The sequence below is a fragment of the Phytophthora cinnamomi genome (assembly GCF_018691715.1).
Source record: "Phytophthora cinnamomi strain GKB4 chromosome Unknown Contig21, whole genome shotgun sequence".
Taxonomy (NCBI): domain Eukaryota; phylum Oomycota; class Peronosporomycetes; order Peronosporales; family Peronosporaceae; genus Phytophthora; species Phytophthora cinnamomi.
In genome coordinates this window covers 1,288,707-1,308,738 of record NW_027150954.1, presented here as the reverse complement: position 1 = coordinate 1,308,738, position 20,032 = coordinate 1,288,707, and the positions used below count along the sequence as shown (strand labels likewise).

General features: G+C 56.8%; 7 protein-coding genes across 10 annotated transcripts; 2 read left to right on the top strand and 5 right to left on the bottom strand.

Moving 5' to 3' along the window:
* Positions 1–2,921: 2,921 nt before the first annotated feature.
* On the bottom strand, positions 2,922–3,335 carry IUM83_03667 (uncharacterized protein; the record flags this gene model as incomplete). The annotated part of the gene is made up of 1 exon (XM_067927692.1): positions 2,922–3,335. One exon carries the CDS (start codon positions 3,333–3,335, stop codon positions 2,922–2,924), a length of 414 nt encoding a protein of 137 aa, XP_067795489.1.
* A 417-nt stretch (positions 3,336–3,752) lies between these two features.
* On the bottom strand, positions 3,753–5,489 carry IUM83_03666 (uncharacterized protein; the record flags this gene model as incomplete). Its single annotated transcript, XM_067927691.1, has 1 exon — positions 3,753–5,489. One exon carries the CDS (start codon positions 5,487–5,489, stop codon positions 3,753–3,755), a length of 1,737 nt encoding a protein of 578 aa, XP_067795490.1.
* A 643-nt stretch (positions 5,490–6,132) lies between these two features.
* IUM83_03665 lies at positions 6,133–12,420 on the bottom strand (the record flags this gene model as incomplete). 4 transcript variants are annotated; one of them, XM_067927690.1, is made up of 4 exons in its annotated part: positions 6,133–6,261; positions 6,340–7,548; positions 7,639–8,336; positions 8,412–9,048. In XM_067927690.1, 4 exons carry the CDS (start codon positions 9,046–9,048, stop codon positions 6,133–6,135), a joined length of 2,673 nt encoding a protein of 890 aa, XP_067795491.1. The 4 variants fall into 4 exon arrangements, with proteins under 4 accessions (XP_067795491.1, XP_067795493.1, XP_067795492.1 ...); XM_067927689.1 differs by having other exon boundaries at positions 6,340–12,420; XM_067927687.1 differs by lacking the exons at positions 6,133–6,261; positions 6,340–7,548; positions 7,639–8,336; positions 8,412–9,048 and adding exons at positions 9,737–9,756; positions 9,837–12,420.
* Positions 12,421–12,848: 428 nt separating this feature from the next.
* Positions 12,849–14,933, top strand: IUM83_03664 (MITOCHONDRIAL RIBONUCLEASE P PROTEIN 3; the record flags this gene model as incomplete). Its single annotated transcript, XM_067927686.1, has 1 exon — positions 12,849–14,933. The coding sequence occupies one exon, from the start codon at positions 12,849–12,851 to the stop codon at positions 14,931–14,933; it is 2,085 nt and encodes a 694-aa protein (XP_067795191.1).
* A 227-nt stretch (positions 14,934–15,160) lies between these two features.
* On the bottom strand, positions 15,161–15,451 carry IUM83_03663 (Cysteine-rich protein; the record flags this gene model as incomplete). The annotated part of the gene is made up of 1 exon (XM_067927685.1): positions 15,161–15,451. One exon carries the CDS (start codon positions 15,449–15,451, stop codon positions 15,161–15,163), a length of 291 nt encoding a protein of 96 aa, XP_067795495.1.
* A 956-nt stretch (positions 15,452–16,407) lies between these two features.
* IUM83_03662 (Cysteine-rich protein) lies at positions 16,408–17,088 on the bottom strand (the record flags this gene model as incomplete). Its single annotated transcript, XM_067927684.1, has 1 exon — positions 16,408–17,088. One exon carries the CDS (start codon positions 17,086–17,088, stop codon positions 16,408–16,410), a length of 681 nt encoding a protein of 226 aa, XP_067795192.1.
* A 1,182-nt stretch (positions 17,089–18,270) lies between these two features.
* On the top strand, positions 18,271–18,951 carry IUM83_03661 (Cysteine-rich protein; the record flags this gene model as incomplete). The annotated part of the gene is made up of 1 exon (XM_067927683.1): positions 18,271–18,951. One exon carries the CDS (start codon positions 18,271–18,273, stop codon positions 18,949–18,951), a length of 681 nt encoding a protein of 226 aa, XP_067795496.1.
* Positions 18,952–20,032: the final 1,081 nt, after the last annotated feature.

The window sequence follows — 20,032 nt, the reverse complement described above, 5'->3', positions numbered from 1 at the left end:
AGATCGACAACATCACCTCGAGTATCAAGAACGACACTCTTCCAGACATCAAGACTCTGTTCAAGAAGCAGCTGAAGTTAAATTTCACCGAGAGTGACGTCGAACCTCGTGTCATTGACTATTTCAACAACTTTGGAAAGATCATGCGTGAGAACGGGTTAGTGGAGTGCTTCGACGGTGTAGATGGGGAGAAGGAGAAGTGCAAGCGACTGATAGTGAGCCTCCACCCTGAAGCCTTGAAGAACGAAGTGAAGCAGTGCACTCGCTTCACCCACAAGCCTGCCGCCACCAATTCCAGATTGTTGTCCAACTTGATTCCGAAGAAGGCCAAAGAGCACAACCGCCAGTTCTTGAGACTCAAGTAGGGCAAGGACAAGGAGCGTGATAATTCTGGACGCGCCAGGAATCCTCAGAACAAGAAAGCTGTGGTAAACAACCAAGCAGCGACCGGTGACAAGCGGAATCGCGATGGTAAAGCTCCATCCACTAGCGCGATGCCGGGGAAGCCCGCGAGCAAGACGCTATTGCCGCCGTCTGGTGCTGCTAGAGGGCCACCTAGCCCTTGTCCGAAGTGTAATGCGATGCATTGGCTCCGCGACTGGAAGGCGACGGAAGCTGAGAAGGAGGAATTGAAGAATCGGATGCGTGCCGCCAAGAAGTCCAAGCGTTCGCGACTGAGGCGTCTCAGTGAATGCCTCCCCAAGTCTGACCGACTCGTGACGATCAATGGAGTACTTGAGCTACCCTGCTGTCCTGATAGTGAATCTGATTTTACGATTATGGGACCTACTTATTGGGAGCAGTTACGCGCCTTAGACCCCAGTGTCGAAGCCAAGACTTTGGAAATCCCCATTCGAAACCAAACGTTTGGTTCTCGATGGGTGACTGCCGACAAGAAGGCATGTCTTCGTGTGATGATCCATGCTGCTGTGGGACCGGTTGAACCGATGAGCGCAGTGGATGTGTTGATCGTTGATACGGATGATGATGAGTTTATTATTGGTAACGACCTAATCACGCTACTTGGAATCGACGTTCACCGCCAACTAGAGCAACTTGCTCGGCGTGAGGATGGAGAACCAAGTGGTGACCCTATAGTGCTAGAAGCCGATGAAACGCCTGCAACGGAAAGCACTACAGGCTTAAGTGAGAGCGACAACATTTTCGCTGCTGTGGAGAGATTGATTGAGCGAGCAGTGTACAAGGGATTCCCTGTTGACAAAGTGGAACAACTACGCACATTCGCTCACGCTTACGATGTGTTTCGTCTCGAGCACCGAGGTGATCCACCAGCGAAAGTGCCGCCACTCGAAGTGCGACTGCGGGACGGGGATCTACCAGCAAAATGACTGGTTTACGAGAATCCTAACAGTCGTTGGTCGATCCCCGTGCTCCCAGTCAAGAAATCCGACGATCTCATGGACTTGCGCCAGACCACAGACTACCGAGCACAGAACGAGAAGACTGAAGCCATGGCTGCAGTGATGCCTTTCTTATCACTAGTTATGGAACATGCACGTGGAATGAAACATTTTGGACTCGTTGATTTCCTAAAGGGATTTTGGAAATTGCCACTTGCTGAAATTCGTCAGGAATTCCTATCGTACATGACGGACGAAAAGATTTTCACTCCACGTCGCGTGCCCCAAGGTTGCAGTGATGCACCTATATTTTTCCAGAAGACGATGGAGGACTGTTTCGCTATTTTACTGTACGAACATCTTCTAATCTGGATTGATGACCTTCTCCTGTATGCAAAAGACATTGACACCTATCTCGTCAAGCTTGAAGAGCTATTTTCTACTATCAATCACTTTGGATTGAAGTTGAGTGCCAAGAAATCAAGCCTTTACGAGACTCAGGTAAAGTGGTGTGAACGGCTGATCGACGGCGACGGTGTACGTCATGACCCGACTCGCATTGATTCTCTCAGGGCCATGCCATACCCGACCACAGCTAGTGAACTCCAGCAATCTGTTTGCGCCATTAACTGGATGCGTGAAAGTCTCGTGGACTATGCTCGACATGTGGCTCCACTGCAGAAGAAGCTCGATGTTGCTTTGGCCAGTACCAAGCGCACCCGACGAGCAGCTGCAGGTATCGAAATCTCCCTCAACGATGAGGAGCGCGCAGCGTTTGACCAAGTCAAGGAGATGCTCGCCTCATCGGCAGAATAACACGGCTCCCGCGCCACCGGGATGGGGATTCTTACGACATCCACCATCAAATTGCAGAAGCCACTCACCGGTGGCGTCCACCTCGTCGGCGATGGCCTCATTGCTGGCGTCGCTCATGACGATGTCAGAGACACAGACGGTCTCATTCTCCGGCGTACCGACATCACGCCTGATTGGCACGGGTGGCTTATTCGAAGGGGCAGCGTCATCTTGGCTCGGATACTGCCTCTGCTCACTAAAGGAGGGATGGCTAAAAGTCTCGCCCGTTGTGCAAGTAGGCGCTGTCTCTGGGGGGTGTTGTGGTTCCAGTCGTGAGGAAGAGATCGATGCACCAAGGCGCGTTGCAATCCTATGGGCGACGACCTCACGAGGCAGGGGTCGATCCCATCGTGGGTGAGTCCTTCCCAGGCAGTCGGCACATTGACGTGATACTCTAGTTGCGACCAAATTGCGCGGAAGAGGCCGGCCCCATCGCGAGGACGTCGGTGTTCGGCTGACCGCCGCATCTCTGGCGGCTGCAGGGTAGTGGTTGGTGAAGGCGGAGGCGGGAGTGCTTTGGTGACTACTGGGGTTTCTGGGGGGAGTTGGGTGGTCTGAACAGGAGCGGCAGAGGCCGCAATGTCGACAGTTACTTCAACTGCACCGGCGGCGAAGCTTGATGCTTCTACCGCCGGAGCATTTGGTAGAGGTAGGGTAACCGTGGTAGTCTGGCACGTGAGAGAGTGGCGGGCGGGCGGCCGCCAGTCATGTCGGAAAAGGCTTGCCGCATCCACATCCGGCCGAAAATCGGTCCAGGAAGGCGGTGCGGCGATGACGGGAGTCACGGTGTCGCGACAGCAAGGCGAAGCTTGGGGCCGTGTACGTGCACAGCGTGCACTCGAAGTGCTGCGTATTGTGCACGTACACGGCAAGAACGGAGGCTGGAGAAGCGCTGGCCGCGGATGGCTTGGGCGCTGGGGTTCGGGGACAGTCCTCGTTCGAGTCGACAAGCTCGCTCACGTCGCAGTCGTCACCAACGTCGTTGAGGCGGCGGCGTTTACCACCGACCTGCAGCGCGCGGGACTGAGGGCACTCGATCGCGTCGAAGAACTCGTTCCCATCCTCCGCGCTCGCGGTTCGAGAACGGGTAGACGGAGACGCGCTCCACGACGTCTGCATCGGCGTCTCGGGGGTAGGGTCGGAAAGTCGAATAGGATAGAAGGTACTATAGAAATGATCTTGTAAAATGGTCTTGGTTTGCTGCTGAAAATTGGTATCAACCCTACTTACTTCTCATTAACCTTACGATCAACATCGATTTGTTATTATCTATCTGATTGGTTAATTCACTTCAACATCAACTAAAAGCCCAAGTCGAAGCGATTAGAACGATGGTCTTGGTCTTGGTCGTGGTCCACTATCTCCGTCGCCAGTTACAAGATGCTCTCCGAAGAAGTCAGAACATGTATTCTGGATAAACTGTGCATGTCAGCAATAGAGCAACTGCATACCCCCCAAAACGATATTTTCCATAAAAACACAATGGTTGATCACTAAGTCAACGCTAGGGAGCCATCTCTTCTCAGCTACCTTCGTTTAGCAACCGGTGCCGCCAGCAATAACGAGGCACGAGGTGCTCGTGAAGATGGCCATGATGTTGGTCATGACGGACCACACGATCGCGAAGCACAGGTAGAACACCGTGATGCCGCCGATGAGCTTGCTCTTGCCGCCCTTGCGGAGCAGTCGCTGGGTGTCTTCCTTTTGCTTGGGCAGCAAGAAGAGGAAGACCCACGCAAACGCAGTCATAGCGTACATAATGATGATGGTGTACGTCAGATCTTTGCGGATTGAGTAGTCGTCTTCTTGGACTCGAGCGTTGGTGATGTTGAACGGGGCATCTATGACGAGAGTCAACGCCGAGGCGAAGGGTGAGGCGACGTTTGTCACCGTGGTGATGAGGCCGTAGACGGCAGCCTCGTTGCCCAGTCCGGCCAGCTCGACAGTCACGAAAGTCGAGATGATCCAGCCGACGCCGTACGGGAGCTGCACGGCGATAGGAGGGCCAAGCCAGAACCACTGGTTGCGGAAGACGTCCCAGACCACGATCATCGACACAGTGCAGTCCACGATGATCACCACCGCGCCGGTTACGACGATCATCCAGCGCCAGTTCCAGTGCAGCCCCCACTTGGACGTGATCATGATGCCGAACATGAACAGCAGGTTGCTCAGGATGTCACTCAAGGTACTGTTGATCGGAGTGACGCCGACCATGTAATCCTGAATGGGGGAGCTGCCGGTGTACGTGATGTCAGCGAAAATGTTGGAGAAGAAGTTGTACGCGATAACCTGGTAGACCGCCCGAGTGCACAGCAAGTCCCAGAAGCTGCTGATGTACTCTTTGAAGTTGGCTCGCTCGACCTTCTCTTCCTTGATGAAGAACCACGTCATGGGGAACACGGGGATCGTGAGAACGGTCACGATGATCATGAGTTGCGGGAAGCTCAACGAGAAGCTGAAGTCGCCGCCGTAGTCCTCGCCGTTGAAGAAGAAGCCCGTAAGCAACTCGCCGACGATCACCATCACGGTACGCACAGTGTAGATGCAAGACTGCGTCTTGCCACGCTTGTCCAGCGGTTCGCGCTGGGCCAACTCGCACGTGATACTATCGGCGCACACGTCCGACATGACGTACCCAAACGCTGCGAAGAACATGAGCATCACGTACTTGGCGCCTTCCGACGGAGCGTCGTAGTTGATGCGGGCCTCGATTTCCGGCGTATAGTCGTCGACGTCGACGTCTCGGTCAGCCGCATCAGTGAAGTACGGTTTGCCAATGGGCATAATGCACATGACCAGCAGCATGATGAAGCAAATGGCCCAGCCGATCAACATGTACGGCCGACGACGGTAGCCGCAGATCGGCAGGCAGTCGGACAGAATGCCGTAAAACACCTTGAAGCTCCACGGCAGCACGACGAGCTGAGTCGCAGCGGTGACTTGAGAGCCCGAGCAGTTGAGGTACTCCTGCATGAAGGGGTAGATGGTCTCCGGCAGCAGTCCGTACACAAGGCCGACAGAGGCGTACTCGAACAACAGACCGAGGTTCTCCTTGCTGGTCAGCACGGGCATGCCGCCTTCACGGATGGCGCCGCCTTCTCCTCCAGGAGGACGGGCGCCGATGGGGACTTGGTCGGGGGTCTTGACTCCGGCATAGCTGCCCTCCTCCAGGTCCTTGGGCTGCGAGGTGCCGCTCACGAACGATAGTCGCTTGGGGATGTCGAGGTCTTGGTTGTTCACGCCGCGACCGCCAGCGAACGTGGTCGGCATGGCGTCTTGGCCGAGTCTTCGGAAGTAGCTTGTGGGTCTGCAAGTGAATTGGCAAGTGAGCAGGGATCGCGAAGGACGAGAAGGGAGACCGATGCCCCACGTGGATGGAAGCTGTGCCAGGCGTGCAGGGCGAGAGGATGAGCTCGATGGCCAAACCGTTCCTGTACATGTAGCGGAGACCGCGGGATGCTTCCGTGTTCGTCTCCATCGCGTGCCCCCGCTCAGGCTCGAGCTCAGCACTTGATCTCATGCGTGAAGCGGGCAAGTGGTCCCGAGCCAGGATAGCGCGGGCACTTGTCGTGTCATACTCCCCCGGCTCTGACCGTGTCAAACCACGTGCAGCGCCTGACGAGCTCCGCGTCAACCGCAGCGCCGAACGCGTCCGACATAGCGCGAGTGTACCACCAGGAACCTGTAGACGTATCTGTGCCCGGCTCCAGATCCAAAGTGAAGTCGAAGTTGTCCTCGCTTGCACATCAAGCTCTCGCTCGAGATGAGATGATCTACTCACCAACAACGTGGAGAAGCATGAGGAACATCGTAAGGCAATGCAAGAACTTTACTTCGACAATACAAGTCGTCTTCGTCCGGCAAGGAAGTGCTCGTCGAAGTCTGCTACGAGGGTCCTACCGTGGTCGCCTGCCTACATGGGCGGCAGTAGCTGCCGCACGGCCTTGCTGAAGACGCTGGACAGCGCTGCCCGCACCTCGGCGTTCGGTGCTCTCACGAGGTCCGTCAGGAGCGGATAGAGCCACGGCATGTGGCGCTGCAGCTACAAGTATAAACACAACGTCACAGACAACATTCAGTACTCGAAAAACCAGGTCCTACTCATCCATGCGTTGCTCACCTCGACGCTGTCGAACTCTGCCAGCTCCTTGAGCGTCGCAACGAGCAGCGGTGTGAAGCTCTCGACGCGCTGGTGCGCATCGGCAGGGACTTGTGTTTCCTCGATATGGGTCGGAACTGCACCCGTCCACGCCAGATATTCCTCCAGCGTCTCCTTCACCAACCGTGCCATGTACTTGCGAGCCTCGTCTTGTTCCCCGATCGGCGCAATTTCGCTGTTGTCGACGCTGCGAACGAGAGCTGTGAACAGCACGTGGAGGTACTGCTGCTTGCCCAGCACTTCCTGCGGCAAAAGACTCGGCAGCTCGCTGGAAGATGGCGTTGTCATTCCGTAGCGCCAACCGGCACGCTGCAGATACCGCCGTAGCGGCATGGCATCATTCACCTTGCGAGCAAACAGGTAGCTCTCCCGCAGGCACGATAGCAGTGACCGGGCGTGCCCAACGCTCAGCGACAAATGCTCCTTCCGACGGCTGGCCAGCACGTTGCCCGCTACTCGCTGCAACGCCAACAACACCGCCAGGTGCGTTCGCGATGGCACTCGCTGAGCTTCCACCTCTTCGACGGTAATAATCTTCGGTGGAAAGCTTGCGGCGAATGTAAAACCCAGAATCGCCACAACACCAGGATACATACTCAGAAATGAAGGTTGGCGCGGTGATGTGAGCATGGCGGCAGCTCCAGAATGAGCTGTCGGTGAACGTGGAGGAGGCAACGACAGCGCCTTCTTTGACGGGCTCTCAGTTCTCTCTTCTTCAGATTCAGGAACGGGCATATTTTCAACTTCATCTTCAGGAGGCAAGGCAAAGAAAACCCAGGTAGGCTCCGCGCGCTTCATGACGTTGCGCAGTTCGTCAGCGATGAGACCCCATACATCCTCAGGGAATTTGTGGCCGTGCGCGACCAGCATAACCTCGAGTGCTCGAGCTGACGCTGCGGCAAGCTGCTCCTCGGCATCTCCGGCATCCATGCACTTACCCAGCAGAAAGAGCACCTCCGGTAAGAATCCAACGATGTCATAAAACTGTCCGAAGCACTCCAGCAGTCGCTCGAGGCACAAGGTCGCTGTAGTTTTGCCAGCCGCGTACGGTGGCATCCGGGTAGATGGGTTCCGGGTCGGAGGCAATGGTAGCTTTGGCAGCATGTGTGCCCCCTTCTCCACCACCACCTCGAGATGCCGTAGTTCGTCTAGCAATGGAATGAGAACGCCCTTGAAAATCAACCCCCAGAGTCCAGACGAGAACTTCTTCCCGTGACTCTCCAGAGCATCGAAAAGCGCTTCAAGTGCTGCGAGACGCACATCCAGACGGCGGTCAGCAGCAAGTGTAGACAAAGCTGTCAAAACGGGCCACCACATGCGCGTGTGTGCTGCCGAGTCGTTGTATGCCACCTCGTTGTTTTCTTGGTGTTCCTCTTCCTGCGCTTCGACCGAGCCTGCTCTCCGACGAGGCGACAGCGGAGTGGACGCAGAAGGCAGTACCTTGGTCCGGGGTGACAACTCGGCCACCTCCTCCTCCAGTGAACGAACGGATTCCTGTTTCTGGTAGCGAATTGAGGCCCGCTTGGATGGAGAGTGAACCCCGGCAGGCCCGTCAGTCGAGCCTGCTTCAGCGCTGGGATCCTCCGCCACTACCTTGACCTTCTTGAATCCGACACGAGCCGCCTGCTTAGCCGCGGCAGCTGCTGCAGCTGCGGCCGCCGGAGCTGTTGCAGCTGACATAGACCCCGCCGTCTCACGCGCAGTGAGCGGCTCGATGACCTCTCCCGTCGCTAGCTTCTCAATACACACACTTCGTAGCAGCCTAATGCTATCGACTCCTAGTTGGGTGAGCGCGAGTCGCTCCTCCATCTGGCGCTCGACTTCTTCACACCCGCAAACCGCAAAGGCGAGAAGGCACTCAACGGCGTCAACGAACACATCCACGATGCAGTCAAAATGACGCTCCAAGACCCCACGCGCAACCTGGAATCCCAACAGCACGACGCGGTCCTCACTTCCTGGGGCATACGTCTCGGCAGCGACGCGTAGTACACCCCAAATAGTCTTCCAGCCGGAGCGGATGTTGCCCACACGAGCTAGCACCAGGTTCTCCACACAGCGCAAAACCAGCTCACGAGTCTCGAGAGACGTGGCGTTCGCCATGATGACTTCGAACGGAGCCAAGAAGAGACGCTGGAAGTTGAAGTCGCGGAGTTCCGCGCGCTCGAGGAACTTCATGCTAAGCTGACGTAATGAGTCGATAGCGTACATGCCCACAGTCAAGTCCTCGTGGCAGCCAATCGTAGTAAAATGCCTCGACAGAGTCTGCCACGTAGCCGCCCACACCATACGCGAGCGAGTTCGCATATTCATATCGGCTACTTCGACAAGCTTCTGCAAACTGAAGACTCGAGGCGGAGAACCGCCGGCTGCACCAGAGGGCCCGACACCCGAGCACTCCGACAGCGATACAACCGTGAGTTGGATCACGAAATCCTGCAGAGCTTGATCACTCAGCGACACAGAGCTCGAAAAAACGCGGTCACTCGCCAACTGATCAATCTCGCCCAATACACGCGCAGCATTTTCGTCTTCGATGGCGGCGCTCTGGGCCTCATCCAGTTCACCGCTGCCACGCCCTCCAATGTCACGGTGCGACGGGGATGGCGACGTGAGCGACATCGACGAAGTTAATCCACCTCGCTTACTGCTTGCAGAAGATCCTAGCATACTAAACGATGGCGTGGAGCTACCACTGCTATTGCGCGAGCTCGTGTGACTGCCCATACCAGGCGATGGTTGCCGATTGAAGTAAGATGATTCACCGGAGATCGAGCCGGCTGCAGAGCGCTCGTGCAAACCTTGAGCATGTGTCTGAATCCGCGCCAATTGTGAAATAGCCTGCAGGACATCGTGCCACGAATCACCGAGGTAATTTCCTTCCTTCACGCTAATAGAGATGAGGGCTTTGATTGCCTCCATGTTCTTTGAGCGCATCAAGCGCGAGTTTGTGGTGTGTAAGGCAGTAAATTTCGCCAGCACCGTCACGAAGGCATCTCGCTCCGCTGGCATGCTCAGTCTAGCTGAGAGATGCACCGCATGACGGAAAGAATCCAAGCACAGCTGGATGGCTTCTGCAGACTCAGAGCTCTCAAAGGTTACCGAGCACGCAGCTAGAAGCGGTGCCCAGAGCGTCTCGAACATTGGCCGCACATGCGACCGCTCATTATACCCCGAGACTTCGTGAAACGTAGATGATGAAGGATCCGGAGTCAACAGCGATGATGGACCATCCCCACTCCGCTTGGAAGGAGAGGCGCCCGAGCCGGTAGATGCACTGGGGCGATTGTCACGAGGGGAAAGAGGGAATTGCTGCTGTGCACGTGCTGATGCTGGAACACGACGCTTAAAGAGAGCTTCAGATTGACGAACCATCGACTCGCGCTCTTTAATGTAGGCATCACGACGCATCCGATCTGTGGCTGCGCCTGAAGCTCCAAAAAGTGAGCTGGCAGCACTTGGCGCCGGTCCGCCACGACGACTACGGAAGTCATCATCCTCCTTCAGAGAAATCGGCGTTGCCTTGATGCGGTCGAAGATAGCGCCCATGTAATCCTCAGGCAAATCCTTGCCGTCGTTAATGCCACGGTTGTTGCGCAGGAATCCAGCCTTGTCCATCTTCTTCTCCTCCGCAATGCTGGGGTTATGCAAGTCAGTCTGCAGCATGATAATTGAGAACGCTAGGATGAATGCAGTGTCGGCACTTGGGAATAACCCAGGCGGGCACGAATTGAAAAATCTCTCAGCAAACTTCTCCATCATACGGTCGATTTTTTGCGATTCGCCAGGTAAACGGAAGCCAGCAAGGAAGTGACGAATAGCCACATCGATCTCCAAGCCCGTGAAATCCATCATGTCGACATATTCGTGCAGCACCTTAACACAGAAACCACCCTGATAGTGAACGCCATTTCCAAGATAGTCGCCCACCATCGTTTTGTCAAGCTTGTTGTTGTACGTTTGGAGGAATTGCGCGACGTCACGGGGGGAACCTTCACCCATGTGTCCATGTGCAACGAGATACGCGATACCAGCGCTGGGTTTCACATTAAACTTGAGAATACCAGTTGCCAGCTCCTCCTGCCGTTTCTTCTTGCTTTCGAAGGCTTCTACAGCTGACATTGTAGATGAAACGACGTGAACCACGTCAGGTGGAGCCACGTTGTCTTCCTCGCCACCGGCCTCGCTGTTATGAGCCTCGCTTTCTCCTTCGTGCTGGGATATCTGTCGTTCAGCCTCCACGAAGTTCGCAGCCTTTTTGAGAGATGCAGTCGTGGCAGTAAGACACTCGAGACCCTTGAGCGCAAGTGCAGCGTCTTGTTGCTGCATCTTAATCCGTGCACTGGTGGACAAACTAGCTGCATACTGCTGCGCCGCAGCGTCTTGGGATCGCCCGCCCTTCGCAGCCTTAGCGAGCGCGTGCACAATCTGCTTGAACAAATCGTTAGTATTCCAGTCGCAATCGTAGTTGATAAAAATCTCGCCTAGCGTCTGCGGATCATCGCAGATTGCGTGGAGCGCCTCGAGCACCAACAGTTTGTGTTCAAAGCTTGCATTCTCGGATTGCAGCAAACGCAGGAAAATACTTGTGATGAAGATATCCAGCTCCGTCTTGAGGTGACGCTTGAAATTGCGCAGGAGGACCAAGAAAACTTGCAATGATAGCGAGACGATCTGTGTGTAGTTACTGGTGCAGTTTTGAAGCAGAGACTGGCACAGATATTGTCGGATGGCGTGCACGAAGCGCTCGCCACGCCGGAACGACGGTCCAGCGTTCTCTAAAATTTCCTTCACCAGCTCCAGCGACAAAATCTTGCTTTGGAATGCGAACGGGTCCTCCGGGTTGGCGCCATTGCCTGCATTTCCTGCCATCGATCCATTAGCGCCGTTGGCTCCAGGGGAATCGTCAGCCACGGATCTCATAGAAATCCGACAGAGCGAGCGGAACAGCAAAAACGCGTCCTTGTGCAGCACGGACGGGAACGCCGGGGCGAACACCGGCTGCGATAGCGTGGCCACCGCCTTAACCTTTTTCGTCGCCGTAGAAGAAATGGATGCCTTCTCCGAGTGCGCCTCGAAGCGAGGGAGCTGCAGCGCCGTCGCGACCGCCGGGTACCAAGGAGCTGTGGCCGGAGCCCGCAGCGTGGGGATGGCCAAGTCCTCGTCGCTGTCGCTCTCGATCACTTCTTGCTGCTCTTGGTGCTGTTTGAGCTGCTGGTCCTCGTCCTGCTGGCTCTGCTGCTGCTGCTCCTGCTTGTCCAGCGACGCCTGCAGCGTGGCCCTCGTCTCCTCCTCCACGCGGCGGTCGAACGTCTCCATGCGCTGGAACACGATGCTGATGATCTGCTGCAGCGTGGCCTTGGCCACCGTCCGGTTGGTGGCGCTCTTGCTCACCAGGTGCACGTGGTAGCAGGCCCGCACCGCCCGGAGCAGCGCGTGCTCGTGCACCTCGCAGGTCGGGGTCGTGACCGCGGTCAGCAGCACGCGCAGCACTTGGATCTGCACGCCCTCGTCCGGGTGGTCGTTGCAGTCGCAGGCCACCTCCACGATGCAGTCGATGAGTCGGTAGCTGTCTTCATTGGCGTCGTCCTCCGCCGCGGGCTCCCTGCTACCACTAGCGGGGGTATTTATTCCAAACGAGGGGGCGGCGCTTGACCCTGACCCAGACCCTGACCCTGACCCAGACCCAGACCCAGACCCTGACCCGAGACCCAGACCGAACCCTGACCGGCGACCCGAAGTGGCCGTCGTGGACGCCGCCGCGGCCTTCTGCACGAGCCGGCGGCGTACCCCCTCGGGGATAACCCCGGCCTCCTTGAGGAACCCGAAGGCCAGGAACTTCTCCATGCAGTCCAGCGCCACGGCCACCAGCTTGGCGTAGCGGGTCAGGCAGGCCAGCAGGAAGGGCTCGAAGGGTACCTCCAGCGTACCCTCGCCCGTAACCTTGGCCTGTGCCGCGTCGATCATGTCGCGTAACTCGCGGTGGCTGCGGGTACACGCCTTGCGTAACTTGCCCAGCGACTTGAGCACCAGCGCCTCCATGTTGTTATGGGGTACGAGGGGGTACGAGTCGGTTACGCCGCCTTAGTGCGAGATCCAGAGAGCCAATACACGCGACCGACGCCGCGATCGGAAGCCAGCGCGGCGGCGGAGATGGTGCGCGCGCTGGGAGCTTGTCAATTAGCCGGCTACGCGCGTGTGGAGCGGGTCCCCCACGAGCGTCGAGGCGGGCAGCTACGTACGTGAACGCACGATGGCTCAACTATGGCTCCCTCGTCGTTACGCCGCGAAATCTTCACCGGTATCGGACCGGTATCCACTTCAAGCGTCACCGGTACCGGAGTCGGTATTCTAGGGTGGTGCACACGACACGGATCGACGTGGTGCACACGAGTGTACCAAACACCCGGTACCCTTTCGTCTACCGAGTCCGTCAGTTAGTGGTGCGGAGACCTGCTCGGACGCCGCATATGCAGAGGCTCTCGCGCGCGCTGCGCACGGCCGCGGGGCGCCGCGCAGGTGTGACAGCCTCGCCATGCGTCTCTTCTCGCTGCGTAGCGGCTTTTGCGGCGTCGAACGGCCCCGTGTTGGCTGCAAACCGCCGGTTCTTAAGCCTCCCCGCCGCCCAAACGGCCGCGGGTTTCGAGCGCTGCGCACGCCGCCGGGCCACGAAGCTGCGCGCTGCCACCGCAGACGCGAGTGCACAGGAGGCGCCAAGCGCTGTAGCGCGCCAGAAGCAGCCGAAGGACTGGAAAAGAAGGCTCAACGTGCACCACTGCGTCGTGCAGCAGCAAATGCCGCTGCCCGACGTGCTGCCGCTCGTGCAGGAGGAGGTGCGGGGCAAGACGCTGAGCGCGTCCGTGACGCGCCAGGCCGTGGACTCGCTCTACTTCCACTGCGCGCAGCAGGCGGAGAGGAAGGCGCTCTCGGAGGCCTTCCGCCTGCAGCTACTGCAGTACTTCGACCGCGAGCTCTTCACGTGGGACGAGCAGCCGTTCGTGCTGGGCCGGTCGCTCAATGAAGCCGTGTTCGGCTCGGTGATCAAGCTGCACCTGGCTGCGGGCGACACGGAGGCGGCCTGGAAGCTCATCAGCAAGCTCATCAGCAAGCTCAGAGCCGCGGTACGCGCGCGGAACGGCCAGGCACAGGAGCCGCCCAAGCTCCACTTCAGGACGGTGAGCCCGCTGCTCGAGCACGAGTGCAGACACGGCCAGTTCGAGAGCGCGTACTCGAGGTGGCAGCAGCTCAAGCAGCACGACGTGGAGTGGACCAGCGCCATGGAGGACGTGCTGGTGCAGATGGTCATCGCCTGCGTCAAGAACGACGAGCAGCAGCTCAATGAGTACACGGAGATGCCCGAGAGCGAGGCGAACGAGTCGCACTTCCACGCGCAGATGGCGTCGCTGCTGCATGACCTGCAAATTGCTTGTCGGGAGGTGTCTCCGTCGAACGCCCAGCGCCTGCTGCATGCCTTCCGAGGCGCTGGATACGTCGTAGAGTCCGTGCCGAGTGACGCGCACATGAGGACCAACTGCCCGTGCTGCGGCCACGCGCTGAGCAAGCAGGGCATGACGGAGCAGGAGCGTGCATACATGCTGAGTGCTATCGAGTCGCGTCGGAGCAGGATGATACCACAGAACACAGTTCAGGAATACCTGGAGCCGTTCCGGAAGTGGCTGACGCTGCGCCATGAGAATTTCCAGCTTCAGAATCTAGCGGCAGATTTGAAGGACGGAAGGCCGCTGCATTATGTGCTGGATGGCCCCAACATCGCGTACATCAACCAGAACTTCGAGGCGGGTACTTATCGTCTGGATCACGTGGATGCCATCGCGAAAGAACTGCAGGAGCAAGGCCACTTGGTCAGCATTACCATGCCCGCGGCTTATCTCGCTGAAAAGTTCGTAGTGCGCATCCGTACCAAGCAGAACAAAGCTATGCGCCGCCAAGGCAAGTTCATCACACGCGAGCGCACGCCCAAGGAGAAGGCAATTTTGGCGCGTTGGAAGGAAGAAGACATGATCTTCAGCTGCCGCACAGACTTCTTGTCGGACGACCTCTTTTGGTTATATGCCAGCGTGCTCATGGGACGTGAAGGCCGTGTGGTGACCAACGATCAAGGCCGCGATCACGTTTTCGCTCTGCTCAACGGCCACACTAGCACCAGCGACCCAGCTCGACCTCAAAAGAACGGCAAGAAAAGTCCTGCTGATGCTGAAGCCGACGCATCCAGCGAGGGTTCAAGGGCTCCTTCCATCTCCATGGATCTCATTGCGCGCTGGAAGGACATGACGACCGTGAACATCGGGATCAAACACGAAGAGATCGCGTACAACGCTGCTGCAAGCGACAATTTAACTGCACCGATTCCGATCGAGTCGATCCGACTGCAGCATCCGGAGCCATTCTCGCGCGTGCCGCAGGTAACTGCACCGCAGCATTTCCACTTCCCGATCGCAGAGCAGGCAAACCAGAACGAGCATCCGAACCAGGTGATGACCCAGAGGAAGCGCACGCGATGGCTATGCGTACATCGCAAGGACGCGATCAACTAGATAACTGGACCCATAGACTGCAACATGGTGGTCACAGACTCGCTCACATACAGAGCGAAGATGCAAAACTGTTTCAACATTGTGATGTGACACCGACATCAAGCAAGGCGTAAGCAGATGAAAATGACATGATATTGCCTGAAGGCTCGTTGACGATCTCAGAAGGTATGAACAGGAGGCTACTGCACAGTCTGGCGGCCTTGCGGGCTTGGGCGGCTTGCTCTCGCTTAGGCGTAGACGCACTTGCCGTCGCTGCACTTGAAGCCAGGGTCGCAGCCGTTGATGAAGAGGCTCGTGGCCGGGTTGAAGCACTGGCCGTTCGTGGGGGCACGGCACTCGGTCTCACCACGCGGGCAGTACTGGCCCGAGGAGCAGGCCTTGTAGCAGATAGCGCCGTTGTTGTCTTGCTCAACGTTGTGCACGCGGAGGTGGACGACGGCCTCGTCCTCGGCAGCCGTCGACTGGAGCAGGCACGCGACGGCGAAAACGGCGGTGGTGAACACGGTGGAGAACTTCATTGTAGCTTGGGACTTGGGGTGCTGCGTTGGAGGCGAATTTCAAAGTGAAGTCCCCACTCAGGATCTGGCGCTACCGGAAGATAAATCAGGGCCTGCGAGATTGCTGGAGGTGAGCGGCAGGATTTCAAGACATCTCATTCCTGCATCATCGTGCAAATCTTTCAAACACGACCTCGCAGCCGGCCGGTGTGGGTGAACTGCACTGTCCAATTTACCGTGCAGTAAACGTAGTGTAAATGTATCGACTGAGTTTGAAGTCAGAGTCGCAGCAATTGGCGTCTCTAGTAGACAGCCACACGCATGAGGTCCGTCTCCGCTTTTGTTGCGCGATGAGTAAAGCAGCAAAATTTGCTGCAAACACGATTGAAGGGGCTGAGAGAGTTCCGCGTCGTTTCCGCAGCGCTGTTGCCGACAGCGTTGTGCGTATTTTCGATGATGGAGTCGGGGACGAACTCTGCTCCAGAACAAGGTAGAGCAAGCAACCGAAGGTAGTGCAGTAGGGCGACTGCCAAGGTAGCTGGGCAAACGCGATCTACGTTTTATGCTTTACGAAGGGGTTCTTATCGAAACAGACTCAAACCCCAGTACTCGGACTCCAAGAAGCTCTACAAGCGAACTTGGTGGCTAATATCCGGATAGTGTCCGCCACCGGAAATACGCTATTCCGGTGTTGAACGTGTTCGCGGTTTCGACAAGTGGGTCATTGAGAGATGTCATTGCTTGCATGCAATCCAATAGACTTATCACAGGGCGAAAGTAAGCAGGCGAACAGTAACGTGAGAGCAACGACAAAATGTATTCTCCAAGCTGTCTGTATATACCATGTCGGTTGGTCTTTGTCATGTAGGATGAATACTACGCCGTCGCGCAGTGGTGTGTGTGAAGAGGACAGCTTTCGCTGCCTGCTTGATCATCAGCGAGGTCGGTCGCTGGGTGTTCGGTTGGCTTGACTTTGACTAGTAGACGCACATGCCATAGCTGCTGCACTTGAAGCCGCGATCGCATCCGTGCTGGAAAACACTGGTCGAGGGGTTGAAGCACAAGTCACCGGTCGGCGCACGGCACGTCGTCTCGCCGCGTGGGCAGTACTGCCCCGTGGGGCATTCCTTGTAGCAAATGGCACCGTAGGCGGGTGAAGCTTCCGTGACTGTGGTGGCAGCGGCGACAGTAGTCTTGTAGACGCATTTGCCATTGCTGCACTTGAATCCGGCATCGCATTCATGCTGGAAAAGGCTGGTTGCCGGGTTGAAGCATAGGTCCCCGGTAGGGGCGCGACACTCGGTCTCGCCGCGTGGGCAGTACTCACCCGTGGGGCATGCCTTGTAGCAAATGGGGCCGTGGGCTGGCGAGGGTGTAGCCTTGTAGACGCACTTGCCATTGCTGCACTTGAAGCCGACGTCGCATCCCTTTTGGAACAAACTGGTGGCTGGATTGAAGCACAGGTCACCGGTGGGTGCGCGGCAGTTTGATTCTCCTCGTGGGCAGTACTGTCCTGTTGGGCACGCCTTGTAGCAGATTGCTCCTTGGGTGTTGGTGTTCACGCGGAGCAAAGTCGAGGCCTCCGTCTCGGCGGCGGTCGATTGGAAGACGCACGCGATGGTCACGAAGGCAGCGACGATCGTGGTCGAGATCTTCATTTTGGTGTTAGTTGTAGTCGTTGGACAAACTGTGAATGTGCGAGTAGATTTGAGAGTGAGGAAGGATAAGCCCAGGACCAACGGGACTGCGGTGGGGTTGGCTCACTTCCAGCAAGTGAGCCATGGTGTGATTCGGAGAGCAAAAGTGTGAGTCGAGCGACAGGGAATCAAGTTCAAGTAGTTTCTGCTGAAAACCGCTTCGAGTAGTTTCGGGCGCGGATCGTTAGGCCTGACCAGGGAGGACGCAGGCTGCCCCGAAGAGCATGATAGCTATCGTAGAGCTGTTGGCTTCTCAAGCGCGAGTTCGAGCGTAAGTGGAATTTCGAGAGCAACGGTTGAAAATGTCGCGTCGTGTACTTCTGTGTGCGCTTACATTGAGTTGTTCTAACGGCAGGAAGCTTGCCTGCGCGTGTTGTAGATCAAGCGGTCACAATCGTCCGTTGTGGGTACCGGTCACCTCCAAAGGGCGAGTCGGGGTGCTCGCAACCTTGCAATATTTGCGATCGTTTGTGCTCTCGATTAGTCAGCGTGTTCTAGTCGTAGCATAGATAGGTTGTGTAGTCGACACACGCAGTCCCATGGCCATCATCACACCCAACCCGAAACGGACCCGCGCAACTATCCGACATCAATCACAGCACTAGAACGAGCGCACATGCGATGGCCCTGGCAGAAACGATCGCAAATATTGCAAGGTTGCGAGCACCCCGACTCGCCCTTTGGAGGTGACCGGTACCCACAACGGACGATTGTGACCGCTTGATCTACAACACGCGCAGGCAAGCTTCCTGCCGTTAGAACAACTCAATGTAAGCGCACACAGAAGTACACGACGCGACATTTTCAACCGTTGCTCTCGAAATTCCACTTACGCTCGAACTCGCGCTTGAGAAGCCAACAGCTCTACGATAGCTATCATGCTCTTCGGGGCAGCCTGCGTCCTCCCTGGTCAGGCCTAACGATCCGCGCCCGAAACTACTCGAAGCGGTTTTCAGCAGAAACCACTTGAACTTGATTCCCTGTCGCTCGACTCACACTTTTGCTCTCCGAATCACACCATGGCTCACTTGCTGGAAGTGAGCCAACCCCACCGCAGTCCCGCTGGTCCTGGGCTTATCCTTCCTCACTCTCAAATCTACTCGCACATTCACAGTTCGTCCAACGACTACAACTAACACCAAAATGAAGATCTCGACCACGATCGTCGCTGCCTTCGTGACCATCGCGTGCGTCTTCCAATCGACCGCTGCCGACACGGAGGCCTCGACTTTGCTCCGCGTGAACACCAACACCCAAGGAGCAATCTGCTACAAGGCGTGCCCAACAGGACAGTACTGCCCCCGAGGAGAATCAAACTGCCGCGCACCCACCGGCGACCTGTGCTTCAATCCAGCCACCAGCTTGTTCCAAAAGGGATGCGACGTCGGCTTCAAGTGCAGCAATGGCAAGTGCGTCTACAAGGCTACACCCTCGCCAGCCCACGGCCCCATTTGCTACAAGGCATGCCCCACGGGTGAGTACTGCACACGCGGCGAGACCGAGTGCCGCGCCCCTACCGGGGACCTATGCTTCAATCCGGCAACCAGCCTTTTCCAGCATGGATGCGATGCCGGATTCAAGTGCAGCAATGGCAAATGCGTCTACAAGACTACTGCCGCCGCTGCCACCACAGTCACGGAAGCTTCACCCGCCTACGGTGCCATTTGCTACAAGGAATGCCCCACGGGGCAGTACTGCCCACGCGGCGAGACGACGTGCCGTGCGCCGACTGGTGACTTGTGCTTCAACCCCTCGACCAGTGTTTTCCAGCACGGATGCGATCGCGGCTTCAAGTGCAGCAGCTATGGCATGTGCGTCTACTAGTCAAAGTCAAGCCAACCGAACACCCAGCGACCGACCTCGCTGATGATCAAGCAGGCAGCGAAAGCTGTCCTCTTCACACACCACTGCGCGACGGCGTAGTATTCATCCTACATGACAAAGACCAATCGACATGGTATATACAGACAGCTTGGAGAATACATTTTGCCGTTGCTCTCACGTTACTGTTCGCCTGCTTACTTTCGCCCTGTGATAAGTCTATTGGATTGCATGCAAGCAATGACATCTCTCAATGACCCACTTGTCGAAACCGCGAACACGTTCAACACCGGAATAGCGTATTTCCGGTGGCGGACACTATCCGGATATTAGCCACCAAGTTCGCTTGTAGAGCTTCTTGGAGTCCGAGTACTGGGGTTTGAGTCTGTTTCGATAAGAACCCCTTCGTAAAGCATAAAACGTAGATCGCGTTTGCCCAGCCACCTTGGCAGTCGCCCTACTGCACTACTTCGGTTGCTTGCTCTACCTTGTTCTGGAGCAGAGTTCGTCCCCGACTCCATCATCGAAAGTACGCACAACGCTGTCGGCAACAGCGCTGCGGAACGACGCGGAACTCTCTCAGCCCCTTCAAGCGTGTTTGCAGCAAACTTTGCTGCTTTGTTCATCGCGCAGCAAAAGCGGAGACGGACCTCATAGCAGACTGGACGCTCGTCTTGGCCCGAGACGATGCCAGTGCCGTGACCTGTGGTGCGACTCGCACCGTGCGAGCGCAGTGTTTCAACTCAGACGCCAGCGGACAGTGTTTGCAGTCATGAGACGCGAATAATTAGCGGCTGCGAAGGCGTTTAGCGGGGATTTGCACGAGACGCATCGGCAAGTGGTGTTGACGTCGGCCCCACCTCCCTCATTTATCTTCCTTCACTTTCGATCTCGCCGTCCGCGCCGTGTGTGCCGCTGCCTGCTTCAAGACCACCCAAGAATCTTGGGCCAAGATACGGCAACGGGAGAGGATCCAGCTCCTGGAGCTGTCAAAGTGTCAAGCGATAGTCGCCCAGCACTTTGCTATGACGAACTTGTAGGTTAATTGATGGACCCAAGTGAGGAACATGGATAGAGGTTCGAA